General features: G+C 43.9%; 1 protein-coding gene across 9 annotated transcripts in view; it reads left to right on the forward strand.

The window, feature by feature from the left end:
* The first annotated feature begins 231 nt into the window (after window positions 1–231).
* Window positions 232–14,559, forward strand: part of TRPM1 (transient receptor potential cation channel subfamily M member 1) — a 29,046-nt gene continuing 14,718 nt past the window's right edge. For 7 of the 9 annotated variants that reach the window (XM_039340115.1, XM_039340116.1, XM_039340118.1 and 4 more), the window contains exons 1-12: window positions 234–526; window positions 4,531–4,610; window positions 4,796–4,991; window positions 5,634–5,847; window positions 6,340–6,464; window positions 7,254–7,425; window positions 9,348–9,522; window positions 10,290–10,413; window positions 11,413–11,485; window positions 11,959–12,059; window positions 12,553–12,726; window positions 13,700–13,834. In XM_039340115.1, the coding sequence (XP_039196049.1) occupies window positions 404–526; window positions 4,531–4,610; window positions 4,796–4,991; window positions 5,634–5,847; window positions 6,340–6,464; window positions 7,254–7,425; window positions 9,348–9,522; window positions 10,290–10,413; window positions 11,413–11,485; window positions 11,959–12,059; window positions 12,553–12,726; window positions 13,700–13,834 (1,692 nt within the window). In that variant the 5' untranslated portion in view covers window positions 234–403. Of the gene's footprint in view, window positions 527–4,530; window positions 4,611–4,795; window positions 4,992–5,633; window positions 5,848–6,339; window positions 6,465–7,253; window positions 7,426–9,347; window positions 9,523–10,289; window positions 10,414–11,412; window positions 11,486–11,958; window positions 12,060–12,552; window positions 12,727–13,699; window positions 13,835–14,559 lie in introns of all 9 variants that reach the window. The other 2 variants (XM_039340123.1, XM_039340120.1) reach the window with 2 other exon arrangements.

Below are 14,559 nucleotides of genomic sequence, written 5' to 3' on the forward strand. Positions count from 1 at the left end.
TTGGCAGCACCAGATAATGTTCAGATGAGTGCTCTGTGTTTGGGTAAAAATCCTTTGGATCGGATGCTTTTTAAAGTAGATTTACCTTCAATCACCATTTATTAAATCTCTCTCCGCTGGAAACCACTGAATGGGGCCGGGAGGGTGCATTAAGCCCCGATTATAGAGAATCTGGAGTGGGGGAGATTATTGGAGAGGGTAGAAACATAGCTTTATGCCAGTCTTTGCCTCATATTCCTGATTTACTTGGCTTGGATCACTCAGATTTCTAACAAGGAGAGGCATCCACCTTGGGACTGAGCATTTTCTGAACTTCACCATCTGCTGACTTTGGATGACTCCAACTGGGAAAACATCTGAATGAAGTTCACCCTTGGGCAGTCTTCGTAGAAACTAGCCAGCCATGGAGGGCAAAGGTTTGGGAGCCAAGAAGGGGCCAGGAGGGAAGCTTAGCAGCTCCCTCCGAAGGACGAGCAGTTCCTTCCAAAGCGCTTCTCTAAGGGGTTCCATGTCTGGATCCCAGAAGGTAAGGTGGTCGTTTTGACCTGGATCCAAGAAAAGTCCTTGTGCTGGGGAGGAGAGAGGGGGCTGAAAACTCTCTTTGAAGGTCAGCAGCTCAATGGGGGAGGGGGCTCCACTGCTTTTATTCTTGCAGATTTGGATTGAGCCTTGTGAGGGGTATTTTGAGATGGAGTTGAGAGCTTTTCCTTGGAGACTGTCTTCATATTTTTGAGGAGTTGGACATTTTGTGGGGGACGGTTGGCTGAGTTCCCATAGTCTATTGGTCAGGCCAGCATAACATGGGAAGATAATGTCATCTAAGGTCTGGAGAAAAAAACGGTCAGACTCAGATACTTGGCAGTATCTAGAGGAGAACCTCCTAAACTTCATCTAGACAAAGGTCTAATGATCCTATTTCATCCCAAAGGAATTACGCAAAGAGATTTCTGGTCAGTTCTGTTGGATTAACTCACACCTTCTTCTCAGGCATCCTACATCTTATCCCAGAGTTGGGATTTCCAGCTGGAATGCTGCCTGTAGACCACACTCGGAAAATAAGGTCCCATCTCATACCCAAGCAATGGACGAAGCTCTGTGTCCTGTATGAGCCCTCTGGTCTGCATACATCACAAGCATTGAGTGGTCTAAAAAGGATCACATCTCTCTTTAGGATCTCAGATTTCTGTCTTCACCTGCTCTCCATGGGGCATCTGCCCAAGATTCAGAAGGGATCCTCTGCAGTGCTAATGCCTTCACTCCCTGTTCATTGAGCGGGGGGGGGGGCACTGGACCTCCACTCTCCATCACCCCAAAACCTGCTTTCCTTTCACTCAAGAGGAGAGGAGATTAAACGGGAACCCGTTGAGGACAAAATGTTTCAGCTCAGGCCACGGGCTTGGCATTTCGACTCACAGTCTGCCCAAGAAGCCATTGCGTTCCCACATTCCCTTGAAAAGAAAGCAAGGAACATTTCTGCACGCCGGATTCATCTCTGATAATAGCCCAGGGAAAGATGTAAAAGCTGGTCTGGGTTTATGTGCTGCAACGTCTGCTATGGTGTGATCAGTGGTGATATGGGTAAAAAGAAAAGAAAAGCAGGCAGAGATCCCCAAGTCCTTGGAACCTGCCAGCGGTCACGATAAGCTCCTTGGGCCCGAAAGCATCAATACGCTGATTGGCACTTCTTAGATCTTTCTTTTTAGAGGACTAAATATTCCCAGATGAACAGAGCAAAAGAGGGACAGGGAAAAAGTTCAGCCCCAGCCACACTTCCCAGGTGACAAGAACTTGGTTGTAAGGCTACCTTAACAGGATCTTGCAGATCTGATAGTATAAATCCACAAACTCCAATCTAGGAGGAAGCAAACTTTTTCTGACAGTGAGAGCAATTAATCAATGCAATAGTTTGTCTCCTGGGGTTGCTGGTCCTCCATCACTGGAGGTTTTCAAAAATAGAACAGACCATCATTTGACTGCCTTGAGCAGGGGATTAGGCTAGAAGACCTCTGAGTTCCCTCCCAGCATTAGGATTCTATGACTCTTTTACAGCCAGAGTTTCTTTCTCTGTCCGTTATACATTCGAGGGCTACATCCTCTCTATTACACCTCCAGGCATTTTGGCTAGCTGGGGAATTCTGGGAGTTGAAGTCTGCACATCTTAAAGTTGCTGAGTCACTGAAGCAGTCCAGGAAAGTCTGGTCCAACAAAGCAGACATGTCTAAGCTTAGGAGCTCAGCAGCCTGAGGCACCAAGTCTCCTGATTTCCCTGAATGTGACCAGAAGGGTCATAACAAATGCTGTCCACAAACTATGGCAATTGTGATGAGCGGCAGGAGAAAAGACACCCCCAGCAGTCCAATTCACTGTGCGGTGAGCGCAGCCAAACTCTGCAAGGGGAAAAAAAAATTGCTCCCAAGCAGGCAATTAATGTGACTTTCTCAAATAGAGCAGTCTAGTCTAACTTTAGCTTGCTGTAAGAAGGATTAGATCTAATTAATGCTGTGTGACCTTTTTTTCAAGGAATGTGGAGTTCTGCCTCTAAGGAGGACTGTCCTCTGAACTCCAATTGTCCTAATTATGTCAATTGTGCTGAGATTTCCTCTGAAAAGGGAGGCTGGGCCTCTGGGGAGGCTTTGAGAACACCTTGTCTAGCTGGGCCTTTTTTGAGGGGGCCAAGAGCCAACATTCTTGGCCTTTGCTTCAAGCCATCCTGTTTGGAGAGGGGAAAGGAGGTTTAATCAATTGGAGATTGGGGTATGATCAGAGTTGATGTGTTCTCATGTTCTTCCATGAGATAGAAACTCCTTCCAGGTCATGGGGTTTCTGGAAGATCTTCAAAGAAAGTCATTGGTTCAAGTTGAAATGCAGCTGATGGATTTTTCTTAAAGTGGTGCAATTCCTAACTTCACAGGAGAGTTTTGGAGGTTCTACCACGCAGGAGATTAGAGATGGAAATTCCTTCCAGGCAGAGAAAAGATGGGTTTCTGGAAGAAGAAAGGAAGTCTGAGCCAAAAAACAGCTCACGGGTTTTTCTTAAAGTGGTGGAACTCCTAACTTCACAGGAGCGTTTTGGAAATTCTACCACAAAAAAGAGATTTCAAAGCAGATATTTTTACTTATTTGTCTTATTAAGTAATGAAACCTCCACAGTTAATTCCATGGCTCCCCTTTCTTAGATGTCCAGGAACTTTGTTGGTACAGTTTTCCAGGGAATAACAGGTAGGAGTATTGGCATCTGAAACAATTATTTTTGTAATGGTTATTCAAGATTATTTGCCTGTGTTTCTTTTCTATTACAAGATATGTAATAATTGAAATTAGGTGTAACAAATGGGTGAGGGTGGATTGATTGAATCAGATAGGGTTGGATCAGAAGACTTGATGGTATGGCAGTGAGGTATGAAGTCTGATCACTGTGATATAGATGATAGATAGATAGATAGATAGATAGATAGATAGATAGATAGATAGATAGATAGATAGATATAGAGAGAAAGAGATGGATAGAGAAATAGAATAGTTATACAGATAGAAACAGATAGATGGATAGAGATAAAGAAATAGATGACAGATATGAAAGATATTTAGATATAGCTATAATGTAGATGGAGATAGATAGATAGATAGATAGATAGATAGATAGATAGATAGATATACAAACAGATGCTAGATATATACATAGATAGATAATAGATATTTTTATAAATATTTATTTAATTTCTATAGGCACTTAACTGTGGATAGATGATAGATAGATAGATAGATAGATAGATAGATAGATAGATAGATAGATAGATAGATAGATAGATAGATAGATAGGGTTAATGTACTTAAAACTTGGCTAATGTGTGAAAATGTTCAAAGAACAAGGTTAATTAAGTTGCTTAAAGATATAGTTTTACAAAGCATGCTAAGTTTCTTTAGCCTGAACTGAATTTGGTTCCATTTTTTATTTTGGTGGCTTAGTATATAGTGGAAACCTGGTCAGTTTGATTCTTTTATGGTTCAGTGTTGGGTGAACCTCTAAAACGTGTTCCTTCAGTAACCGTTTCAAGCAGGCTTGTAAATAGCTTTGAGATATCTTTCAAGGGGAGGCAATAGAGGAAGGGTCTCAATCGAGACAGAATGTACACAGCGTTAAGCAAATCTGACTTCTCTCGTTGACTTTGCTTCTCGGAAACCAGCTATGAACTTTGCAGATGATGATCACATGACCCCAGGACGCAGCAACATCCTTAATACATGCTGTTTGCCAAGCACCCAAATTTTGATCACCTGTTGCGGTGGTCATAAGTGGGTCCCAAGTCACTTTTTTCAGTGCCATTGTAACTTTGAATGGCCACTAAGCAAATTGTTTTAAGTCAAGGACTGACTACCTATAATTTTCTCAATGTTCTTGGTGCCCTTTAGTGGGTGTCCAAATTTGTGCGGCTCCAATATGATGCTCCAGCCTCTTTCTTTCTCCTGGTTTCGTTCCCCGTCATTGCTCTTCACCCTCGATTGAATTGTTTCTCTGTTTTCATCCCTCAGGGTCAAAAAGCATGGATAGAGAAAACCTTTTTCAAGAGAGAATGCAGCCGCGTAATTGCCAACAGCAAAGATGCTACCAGGTGATTTTCTTTCTGTCTTGGCGTTTGCCTTTATGATTCTTTGTAATTTACTGGTTTTGTTTTTAAAGAACTGGTGTAAAGAACGTCTCCAGGTATGTAACAACCCCACACAGCAAAAGGAAGAAAAGTGGTTCGATGCCAGCCGTTGGGCCCGGTTTCATGTCTCTGTTTTGCTTTGGCCGTAGGTGCTGCTGTGGCCAACTCCTTGCTCAACACATCCCCGTTCCGGTCGAAACTGCAAACAAGGATGGAGAAGACCCAGCGAAGCAGTTAGAGGCTCAGCCAGAAAAATGGTCCATCAGTAAACACACCCAAGCCCTTCCCACCGATGCCTTTGGAAATCTCGAGTTCCAAGGTGGATGCCATATCAATAAGTCCATGGTGAGTAAGGTTCATTCTTTAGAGGCATCAACGGTGGCAGTCCAAGGTGGCCTTCTCAGTCACCTTCAGCAAGAGAGTTTTGGGATATCCATCCTTTGGCAATGCCCAGACTTCAGCCCAGGCCAACTTGGAAGCCAATGTGGAGAAGGGACCTTTAAGAAAATCCAAAGGAAAACCAAAGAGTCAAATTGTGTTCATGAAATAAAATGTGCCACTAGTGTTAGGCTAGGAGCTCCTGGGGCCAGGTGCAAAAGACCAGATCCACACATGAAGATCCAATTAAACCAACACGTTGCTAAATGCTTATGCATATAGGAATCTTTTCAATTAACAGCACCTGCTAACAGGAGTTAGATAGGGGACAATGGAATTGAAAGGAGGTTGGACTTAGTCTGCTGGTGGCTACGTAGGGATTCTAGGCTGATCCCTCTTTTAACGCCACCCCCTAGGTTCTGCCCCTCCTTCTCCTACATATGGAAGGAATCTCTAAAATACATCTGGAAAATAATGCCCTGAGACTAGACTAGGCTCAAACTGTTTCCCCACCAAACTAGTTTGCTAGAAAGAAAGCCAAATTGGAAGATGAGCGAACTGGGATATTGAACAGATCCAGCAGCGCTTCTGTGTCCTTTTATCTTGCAGTACATCCGAGTGTCCTATGATACCAAGCCAGACTTGCTGCTCCAACTCATGGTGAAGGACTGGCAACTAGAACTCCCCAAGCTCTTAATATCCGTCCACGGGGGGCTCCAGAACTTTGAGCTGCAGCCCAAACTTAAGCAAGTGTTTGGGAAGGGCCTCATCAAGGCTGCCATGACCACTGGGGCTTGGATTTTCACTGGAGGAGTCAGCACAGGTATCTAAGGGGCAGTTGTTCATCCCCTTGGAAGTTCTCTTTCAAGAACCTGGCTGAAATCAAGACCCTGCTTTCTAGCAGGGTGTGTTTGTGTGGTGAAAGACAAAGAAATATAGGGTGCTTTGAAGGATACTACAGCAACTATTGCGCTGGGGATGAGTCATGACTAAGCTTTGCTGGAAGCCAAAACAAAGCAATGAGCTTAAGACAGGCTATGTTGCCAAGAGAGTTGGTGGAACTTCTAAAAGTGCTTTGATGGAAAAGTTGTGGAAAATTGACCCTCCCAGACAACTGCAGAAGGGTACCATCATTTTAAAACCAGTTTTCCATTTGGCCATTCAAGAAGATATCCACTTTAGGTCCTAATGGGACTGTCTTAATATATGGGAAAGGGACAGAGGTCTTTAATAGATGCATACATTTAGTGTTCTCTAAATTGTATGCAAGCATCCCAAGGAAGAGGTTGATGCCCTGGTCTCTTCTCTTGTGCAGGAATCATTCGCCATGTTGGAGATGCCCTGAAAGATCATTCCTCCAAGTCCAGAGGACGCATTTGTGCCATTGGCATTGCCCCATGGGGCATTGTGGAAAACAAGGAAGATCTACTTGGGAAAGATGTGAGCTTGCCCCACACTTTGGGAGAGTTTTTAACCAAATTTGTTGTTTCCTTCTATCCGTTAGACCCCAGAAGACCCCTGTGTTAGACTCACCTTAACTCACAGCTCTGTTACCTCATTTTTAGTTCATGCTTTGTGCTTAGCTTCAATTTCCCTGTCACTTTCTCATTCAGTTTGGAGGTAATGCGAACTCCTAGCTTAGTGTTGTGCAGGATTTTCCCTTCCTTCTTCTAAGAAGACCACAGATTGGAGACAGGATGCTTCCATTTTTCAGATTAACCAGAATTCCCCTGAGCTTCAACCTTTTTCACCTTGATGCCTTCAGGATGTGTCCTCCACCAGAAATGGCCTTGATGCAAAGAAGCTTTTATTTGTATGCCTGAAGAGGAAACAAGGATGCAACTGATGCTAGAATTAAATTAATCCATCTCAGGCTTTGGGGCTGCCATGACCTATGTTGTGGATTTCATGTTGAAAGCTCCATCTTTGCTCATGCTACCAGATGCTGCAAATCTACCCCCTTTCTTTGCATCTGGCCACCTTATCCAGGAGAGGATGCAAAGTGCCATCTGTCTGAAAATTTATATTTGGCTGGCTGATAACATTCTCATTAAAGCTTTCTATTAACTGGCGTTCTTCCTCCTGGGAAATCATCTCCGGATGGCAGAGGGTTACACAGTGACAGTAACTACTTAATTTATGCGACGCCCAGAGACATCTGCCTTGGTGGGTTTGGGATTTGGAGCCCTCAACTAAACCCAAACCACCTTTTGCTTTTCTGCTGGACAGGTGACGAAGCTTTATCAGACGATGTCAAATCCGCTTAGCAAACTTTGTGTGCTGAACAGCTCCCATACGCACTTCATCCTCGCCGACAATGGCACCCTGGGCAAATATGGGGCAGAGGTGAAACTGAGGCGCCAACTGGAAAAGCACATTTCTCTGCAGAAAATAAACACCCGTAAGTAAGGGGATTCGGGTCTTTTGCCCTCAAAGGCCCTAACCATCATAACAAGATGAGGCTTAGTTGTTTTCCCTGGTTGAGGAGCCCTGGTGGCGCAGTGGTTAGAATGCAGTATTGCAGGCAAATTCTGCTCACTGCCAGCAGTTCAATCCTCACCAGCTCAATGCTGACTCTGTTAAGGTTCCGACTAATGAAACACTTCAAAGAACTTCCAGGCATTGTTTATCCTAACTATCTTTATTCATGTAATAGAATGTTGCCATGCCATGAATGGGATGCCAAGATCTGAAATCTCCTCCCCTGAGCAGTTATTTTGCTAGCATTTTCCCTCCCTTATTTTGCTGTCATAAATTATGTTCTCCAATCAACCAAAGGGCAAAGATTCACTTCCTTCTGCAGCCCAGGTATTCCTTGTCTTAATTACTCCATAGACACATTCTTTCTCCTCCCCTCCCAGCATCATCTAAGTTAACTCTAAAAATACCAGACAGTTCTGCATATTTTGTCAAAGCAAGAATATCCAATATTAGCAGCGTTGACAGACTCAGCCTCCCATCCTTCCGAGATCGGTAAAATTGTTGACCGTGACTTAGGGGACAGTGAATACGTGCAGATGGCCCCACTCTCTCTGGCCATTTGCAGACCCATGATTGCAAGGTCATGAAAGGACAGCAAAGGAAACACCCAATATTCTAACCCACCCGGGAACATACGGTGCCTTGGGGAAACACCCAAACCACCCAAAAGGGAACATACTAGTTACTTCTGCTTTCTTCCTTCTTATCTACAGCGTGCCAGCCTTAAAGGGCGAAGTCTCTATCTTATGTGTGTCAGCTTTGCTGGGTGAATAGCTTATGTAATCAAAGTAGGTATAAAAATAAGGCTTTTTCGATATTTGGAGCTTTTCTCTTTTTAGAGAAGCCATCTTTACTCAGCTGAATAAACATGTAGCTCTTGAAGGCAACTTCTGGTTTCCTGTATTTTTTTATCAAGCAAAACCTCAGAACCTGCATATCAAAATGAGGATCCAGATTACTGGGGGCAATAGGCTGGCCCTGTAAACTGCTTAGAGAGGGCTGTAAAGCCCTATGAAGCGGTATATAAGTCTAGGTTCTATGGCTATTGCTATGTTCATTTTCCCTTGAATCCAGGATCTCCTGACTGTTGACTAAGCTTGTATGGACCTCATAACCAGCGGGGTTCCCTTTGTCATCCTATGCCTGGAGCTCAGAATGGGGCAGGGACAGCAAAGGGCTGCTCAGCTGTTGTCTCTAACATCAACCAGCCTTGATTTGCAACCTAGTTCTAAAGAGTTCGGCTTGGCTCCTAAGAACCACCCTTGGAACTTAAAACAAGAAGCCGTTGTCATAGCTGAGTAATGTGTGCCCTTATGATTAAGTGTGGTCCAAGTGCATACAGTTGCAGGATTTGTGTATGTCCAGTCTAATGAAAAGAAGTGACATGATAGCAGCCTTCCAATATTTGAAGGGCTGCCACAAGGGGTGTGTGTGTCAACTTATTCTCCAAAGCATCTGATGGTGGGACAAGAAGCAACGGATGGAAACTAATCAAGGAGAGAAGCAACCTGGAACTAAGGAGAAATTTCCTGACAGAGAGAACAATTTACCAGTGGAATGACTTGCCTCCAGAGGTTGTGGGTGATGCTCCATCACTGGAGCTTTTTAAGAAGAGACAGGACAGCCACTTGTGTGGAATGGTATAAGGTCTCCTGCTTGAGCAGGGGGTTGGACTAGATGACCTCCAAGATCCCTTCCAATTCTGTTATTCTGCATCCAAGATTATGTGCAATATGCTGTAAATATGGATTCCAATTAAACTGCAACGATGGAGAACTGGAGATCTCCCTAGCTTGAAAATCTTTTGTTGACCTCTGATGGTGTGCCTGATTCATTCCACAGGCCTGGGGCAAGGAGTCCCTGTGGTAGGATTGGTAGTTGAAGGTGGCCCCAATGTGATCTCAATTGTTTTGGAATATCTGCGTGAAGAGCCCCCACTTCCGGTGGTCATCTGTGATGGCAGTGGACGAGCATCGGACATCATATCTTTTGCACACAAGTATTCAGAAGAAGGCGGGTGAGCTACTGGGGTGTGGGTGACCGCTGGATTTGCCCTTTTCCCTTTTATTTGGGGCATGGGTCCTTTCTTTTCCAAAGGTGTTTATTTTTATCTGTTTCCCACCAAGGTCAATGAGGTACTGCTAGGAGGGGACACCACATGCTGTTTGCTATAATTCTGGATAAAGAATGAAATAATAGGAGGCCTTTGATGCTCTGAGCTTGGTTGTTTTCTTGCATGACCCAGCTTGTAACATCATCAATACTAGAAGAGAGTGGAGGAAGGAAAAGAGAGGAGGAGGAGGAGGAGGAGGAGGAGGAGGAGGAGGAGGAGGAAGATGACTGTGGGGACCTTGGTGTTCTCTGAGCTTGGTTGTTTTCTTGCAGACATTTCATGACCCAGCTTGTAACATCATCAGTACTAGAAGAGAGTGGAGGAAGGAGGAAGAGGAGGAGGAGGAGAAGGAGGAGGAGAAGGAGGAGGAGATGACTGTGGGGTCCTTGGTGTTCTCTGAGCTTGGTTGTTTTCATGCAGACATTTCATGACCCATCATCAATGTTAATGAAGATGATGATAGCACTGGTGATCTTCCTTAACTGAGTCACAAAACAACTGCAAGAAAACCACCAAGCTCAGAGAGCACCAAGGACCCCACAATTCAATCCCGAGCTACAAATATTCTCTTCTGTTGATAGAATAATATACAGTTCATAATATCTAATATCACCTTCTTGATTTCTGAAGCCTAACTTCCTTTTTTCCTGCTTTCTCTCCCTCAATTTTAGCATAATAAATGAATCTTTCCAGGACCAGCTGCTGGTCACCATTCAGAAAACGTTCAACTACAGTCGGAATCAAGCCCACCAGCTCTTTGTGATTCTCATGGAATGTATGAAGAAGAAAGAACTCGTAAGGCTCTTATTGCAGTAGTATTTATGGTAGCATTTACTAGTAATATTATTTGGCCTGCTCTTACCTCTATTTTACTTGCCTTGTCTGTATTGATTGGCGTGTTCTTGGTGGTTCCTGGCTGGCAAGGGGGAAACATCATGCCCAGTTCAAATCAGGGCCACCTTGGGGTGAATCAGCCCAAATAAATTGCCCCCGAGTAATCAGTGAGAGCAACAGCCATAGATATAAAACAGTAACACAACTGACATCTGGCTTTTTAGGGAATCCCTTCTGATGATATAATCAGCTTGTCCATCTTAAAAGCCTCCATCAGTGGATGTCTTCCTCCCCCCCCACAACTGTCCTCATGACAATAGCAGTTAGGAGGTTATGAGAACCAGTTTGATCAGATTAACTCTTAATCTTCATGTTCTTCCTGAAGATGAATGGCTGCAGAGAGGACATCTCTGTAGCCCATTCCTTCTTCCTCCTCCAGCCAATCCATCAAGACTCCTTAAGGCTTCTAAACTATGCTCCTTATTTTTACTTTATCATTGTTTCCATATTAAAGAAAAGGAATGGGTTTAAGAATCAAATCCTTCAGCCTATCCCTCTGGTTGGACACTTGGGGAGGAAAATCCACATGCAGGCAAGAAAGCAAAGCCATGTTGCAGATACTCTAATGGCTGGGTCCTGTACTGATAAATTTTCTGCCTAGCGTAATTAAAATCCGTTAGCAATTCCCCTTTCTTTTAGTAGACCCAGACTTGACTTAAAATGTCTCTTTCTCTAAAGTATTTTAAATTGAGATGTAAATAATTTATCAGTGCAGAGTTATCAATCATGCAATAAATTGGCCATAATTTTTGTAGCAATTGGATGAACGATTATGTACCATCAAGTCATTTTTGACTCCCAACAACCACTGAATAGAGTTCTCAAAATCTTCAGTGCACAAAAGAGAAACACAGAATGATTCTGCTGCTTTTCCTCGTGGTTGTCTTTGCTGATCTTTAGATCACGGTCTTCCGAATGGGATCTGAAGGGCAACAAGATATTGAGATGTCCATCCTAACGGCTTTACTTAAAGGTGAGCTTTCCATGCAGGGAGTGAGAAGGTGTGGGGAGGATGAGAAAGGAATGGAAGGCAAGGGAGACCTGAGCGATCCAGAGAGAGAGAAGACAAGTCCATTGGCAGTTTTTCTCCTAAAGGGCAACTCAGCTCAGATGGGAAGAACCTTGGAGAGAAGCCTTTCAGATCCTTCAAAGAGACTCTGCCTTCATGAACTCACTAATAACCAGACTGGGAAATTCCTCTTGTGGGTCCCAAGACCTGTATGGATCCCAAAACTATCACTAAAGATACTTTAATGAAGTCTTTGAAGTTCTAACTGTCCAGCTTGGTGGACGTGACACAGGGAATGTAGACCAAGAAAAACAATACCTCATTTTTTATTTTAGGATGACCTAACCCAAGACAAAAAAAAGTTGGACATTATACCCATAAGTCCTTTCTTGTATTTGTACAAAAATTGTTGTGTGTGTGTTTGCTTGTTTCCTTAGGCACCAACGTCTCAGCACCCGATCAGCTGAGCTTAGCTCTGGCTTGGAACCGGGTCGATATTGCGCGCAGCCAGATCTTCGTCTTTGGGCACCATTGGCCGGTAAAGATGTCTTAGACTCCAACTTTCTCCTCTTGATATTCAAAAAAGAAAAGAACAAAAGTGTTTCCACCCAAATTGCCTCAATATAGATTTCCCCTTTGAAGGCAGAATCCTTGCTGGAATTCTTGTGCTCGTTATCTTAACCTTCTTCTCCATAACTAGATCTCTGAGGGATTCGTTCTCGGCATTAACCATCTCCAGTCCAGGCTGAAGTTTGCCAGCAACACAATGCAGCAGTGAGAAAAGGCCTTATACTGTAGCTGGCTTTGTGTAGTGTGTGCTTACTTTTCAGCCTCTCTCCCTTGTCAAATATAGATTGTCCAACCAGTTCTTCCTGTAATTCCACCAGCCAAATTTGTATGAGAAGAGAAAGGAGGATATCCAGTCTCCTTTTTCACTTAGATCTGCAGGTCTCGCCTCTCTCTTGGTGGGGATAAAAGAGTAAAGGAGACCCTTGGTTTTATACCTACCCAACGTGTTCTTTCCTCTCCAGCCCCTGGGAAGTCTGGCCCCCGCAAATGGGGCACCTCAGGAAAAGGAGAAGAAATCTCCCGTCCCTCAAATGAAAGGAGGACGAGGGAAAGGGAAAGGAAAAAAGAAAGGTGGAAAACAGAAAGAGGAACCCGAAGAAGAGCTGGATCCAAGGAAGCTTGAACTGTTAAACTGGGTGAGGTTGGCAAGGGCTCGGTGGCTCCTTTCAACAAGGCTAAGGATGGGAGGAGGGTTTCCATCTGCATCAGCCTGAACCCATTCCTCTGCATGTAGCATGCAAACTCCTCTGAACCAGGCGCTTTCCACATGCTCTGTTTGTTGGCTAGTCCTTGTGATCATTGGCTTAATGAGGAACATAGAATTGGAAGGGAACATGGAGATCATCCAATCTAACCCCCTTTCAAGTAGGAGGTCCTATACCATCCTGGACAAATGGCTGTCCAGTCTCTTCTTGAAAACCTCCAGGGATGGAGCACCCACAACTCTAGGAGGCAAGATCTCCCACTGATTAATCGTTCTCACAATCAGGAAATTTCTCCTTAGATCTAGGATGGATCTCTCTTTCATGATATTCCACCCATTACATCTTGTATTTATTGAAATTAGGTGGATTAACCCCAAACTAAATTAGGTTGAGGCTCTCACAGAATCCTGGTGTCAAGGTTCCGGCTAAGGATTCCAACAAAGTAAATACAGCAGAGCCATTTAGATCTTTAACGCAAAACTTTATTGGATACAGCACTAAAGAGTTGAAAACCAGCTCTGGCAATATGGCGGGGAAAAAGATAATTAAAAGAGTCAAACTTTTCTTCTCCTCTCTGACAGTTCAGGTCACATTGTCCAATTAATCCTCAGACAGTTGTTATGAGAAGGACTCTCTGTTTGCCTCCGGTGACCTTGGTTCCCATCCAGACAGAATCCACCTGTGCATTCAAAAAACCTTTCTCTCCCCCCTCGCAACTGTAGGTAGGCTAGAAGCAGCATAGCAGTCCTAACACAAGCAATCTTCCTAGCTTGACATCTAAGCCATGAAAAAGAAACCAAAGCTAAAACTAACCCAGTTTTGCCAAGATCACCTCCATATTTTCCACAGCTACAGTATTTTTGCATTTATGGGCCAGGCTCCCTCATTGTCAGTGCTTTTTTAGGTAAATGCCCTGGAGCAAGCAATGTTGGATGCCCTTGTCTTGGATCGGGTGGACTTTGTAAAGCTTTTGATTGAGAACGGAGTCAACATGCAGAGATTCCTCACCATCCCACGTCTGGAAGAGCTCTACAACACTGTGAGTGACACTCACAAGTTTCTTTTTAAACCTTGCTTTAGAACGACCTTAGTTGGCCACAGACATGTCAGATCATGTCAAGTTTGGAGTAGGACAACCAAGTGAGAAGCCCAGATGGTTATGGAGGCCCATGGAGTGGGTTTTTCTAAGTCTTGGAATCATCTGCTGCTGTGAAAAGCAGCAGAACAGATCCTATCAGTCTTCCTTCTGTGGTTTTTAACCTTCCAAAGCAGTGCTTCTCAACCATGACAACTTTAAGACGTGTGGTCTTCAATTCTCAGAATTCTACAGCCACCAGGGCTGTCTAGGGAATTCTGGGAGTTGAAGTCCACACATCTTAAAGTTCCAAAGTTGAGAAGCTTTGCTCCAGACAAATAGATCTAGTAGGAGATAGCAGGTCAGCTGGTAAACAAAATGTCCGTCATGGTTCTTCCCAGTGCTTTTTTTGTAAAAAAAAAAAAAAAAAAGGTGCCGGAACTCACACATGTCATACAACCCGCCTTGCCTACCCTACAAGGTTCCATCCCAAAAAGGTGTCGGAACTCCGTTCTGGGCGTTCTGTGAGAAAAAAAGCCCTGGTTCTTCCAAAGTCAAGAAGATAGAGTTAAGAATTGAGGGGGGGAAGTGGGCAGAGCTGGAGGGGAATGACTAAGGCATGGGGTTACCCTATTGTTATCATGCCATGTTGCATCATCCAGATATTTACATTAAGCCAAAATAGGGAT

Source organism: Crotalus tigris, unplaced genomic scaffold, assembly GCF_016545835.1.
Source record: "Crotalus tigris isolate CLP2741 ecotype Arizona unplaced genomic scaffold, ASM1654583v1 scf7180000017741.1442986301:2390832, whole genome shotgun sequence".
Taxonomy (NCBI): Eukaryota; Metazoa; Chordata; class Lepidosauria; order Squamata; family Viperidae; genus Crotalus; species Crotalus tigris.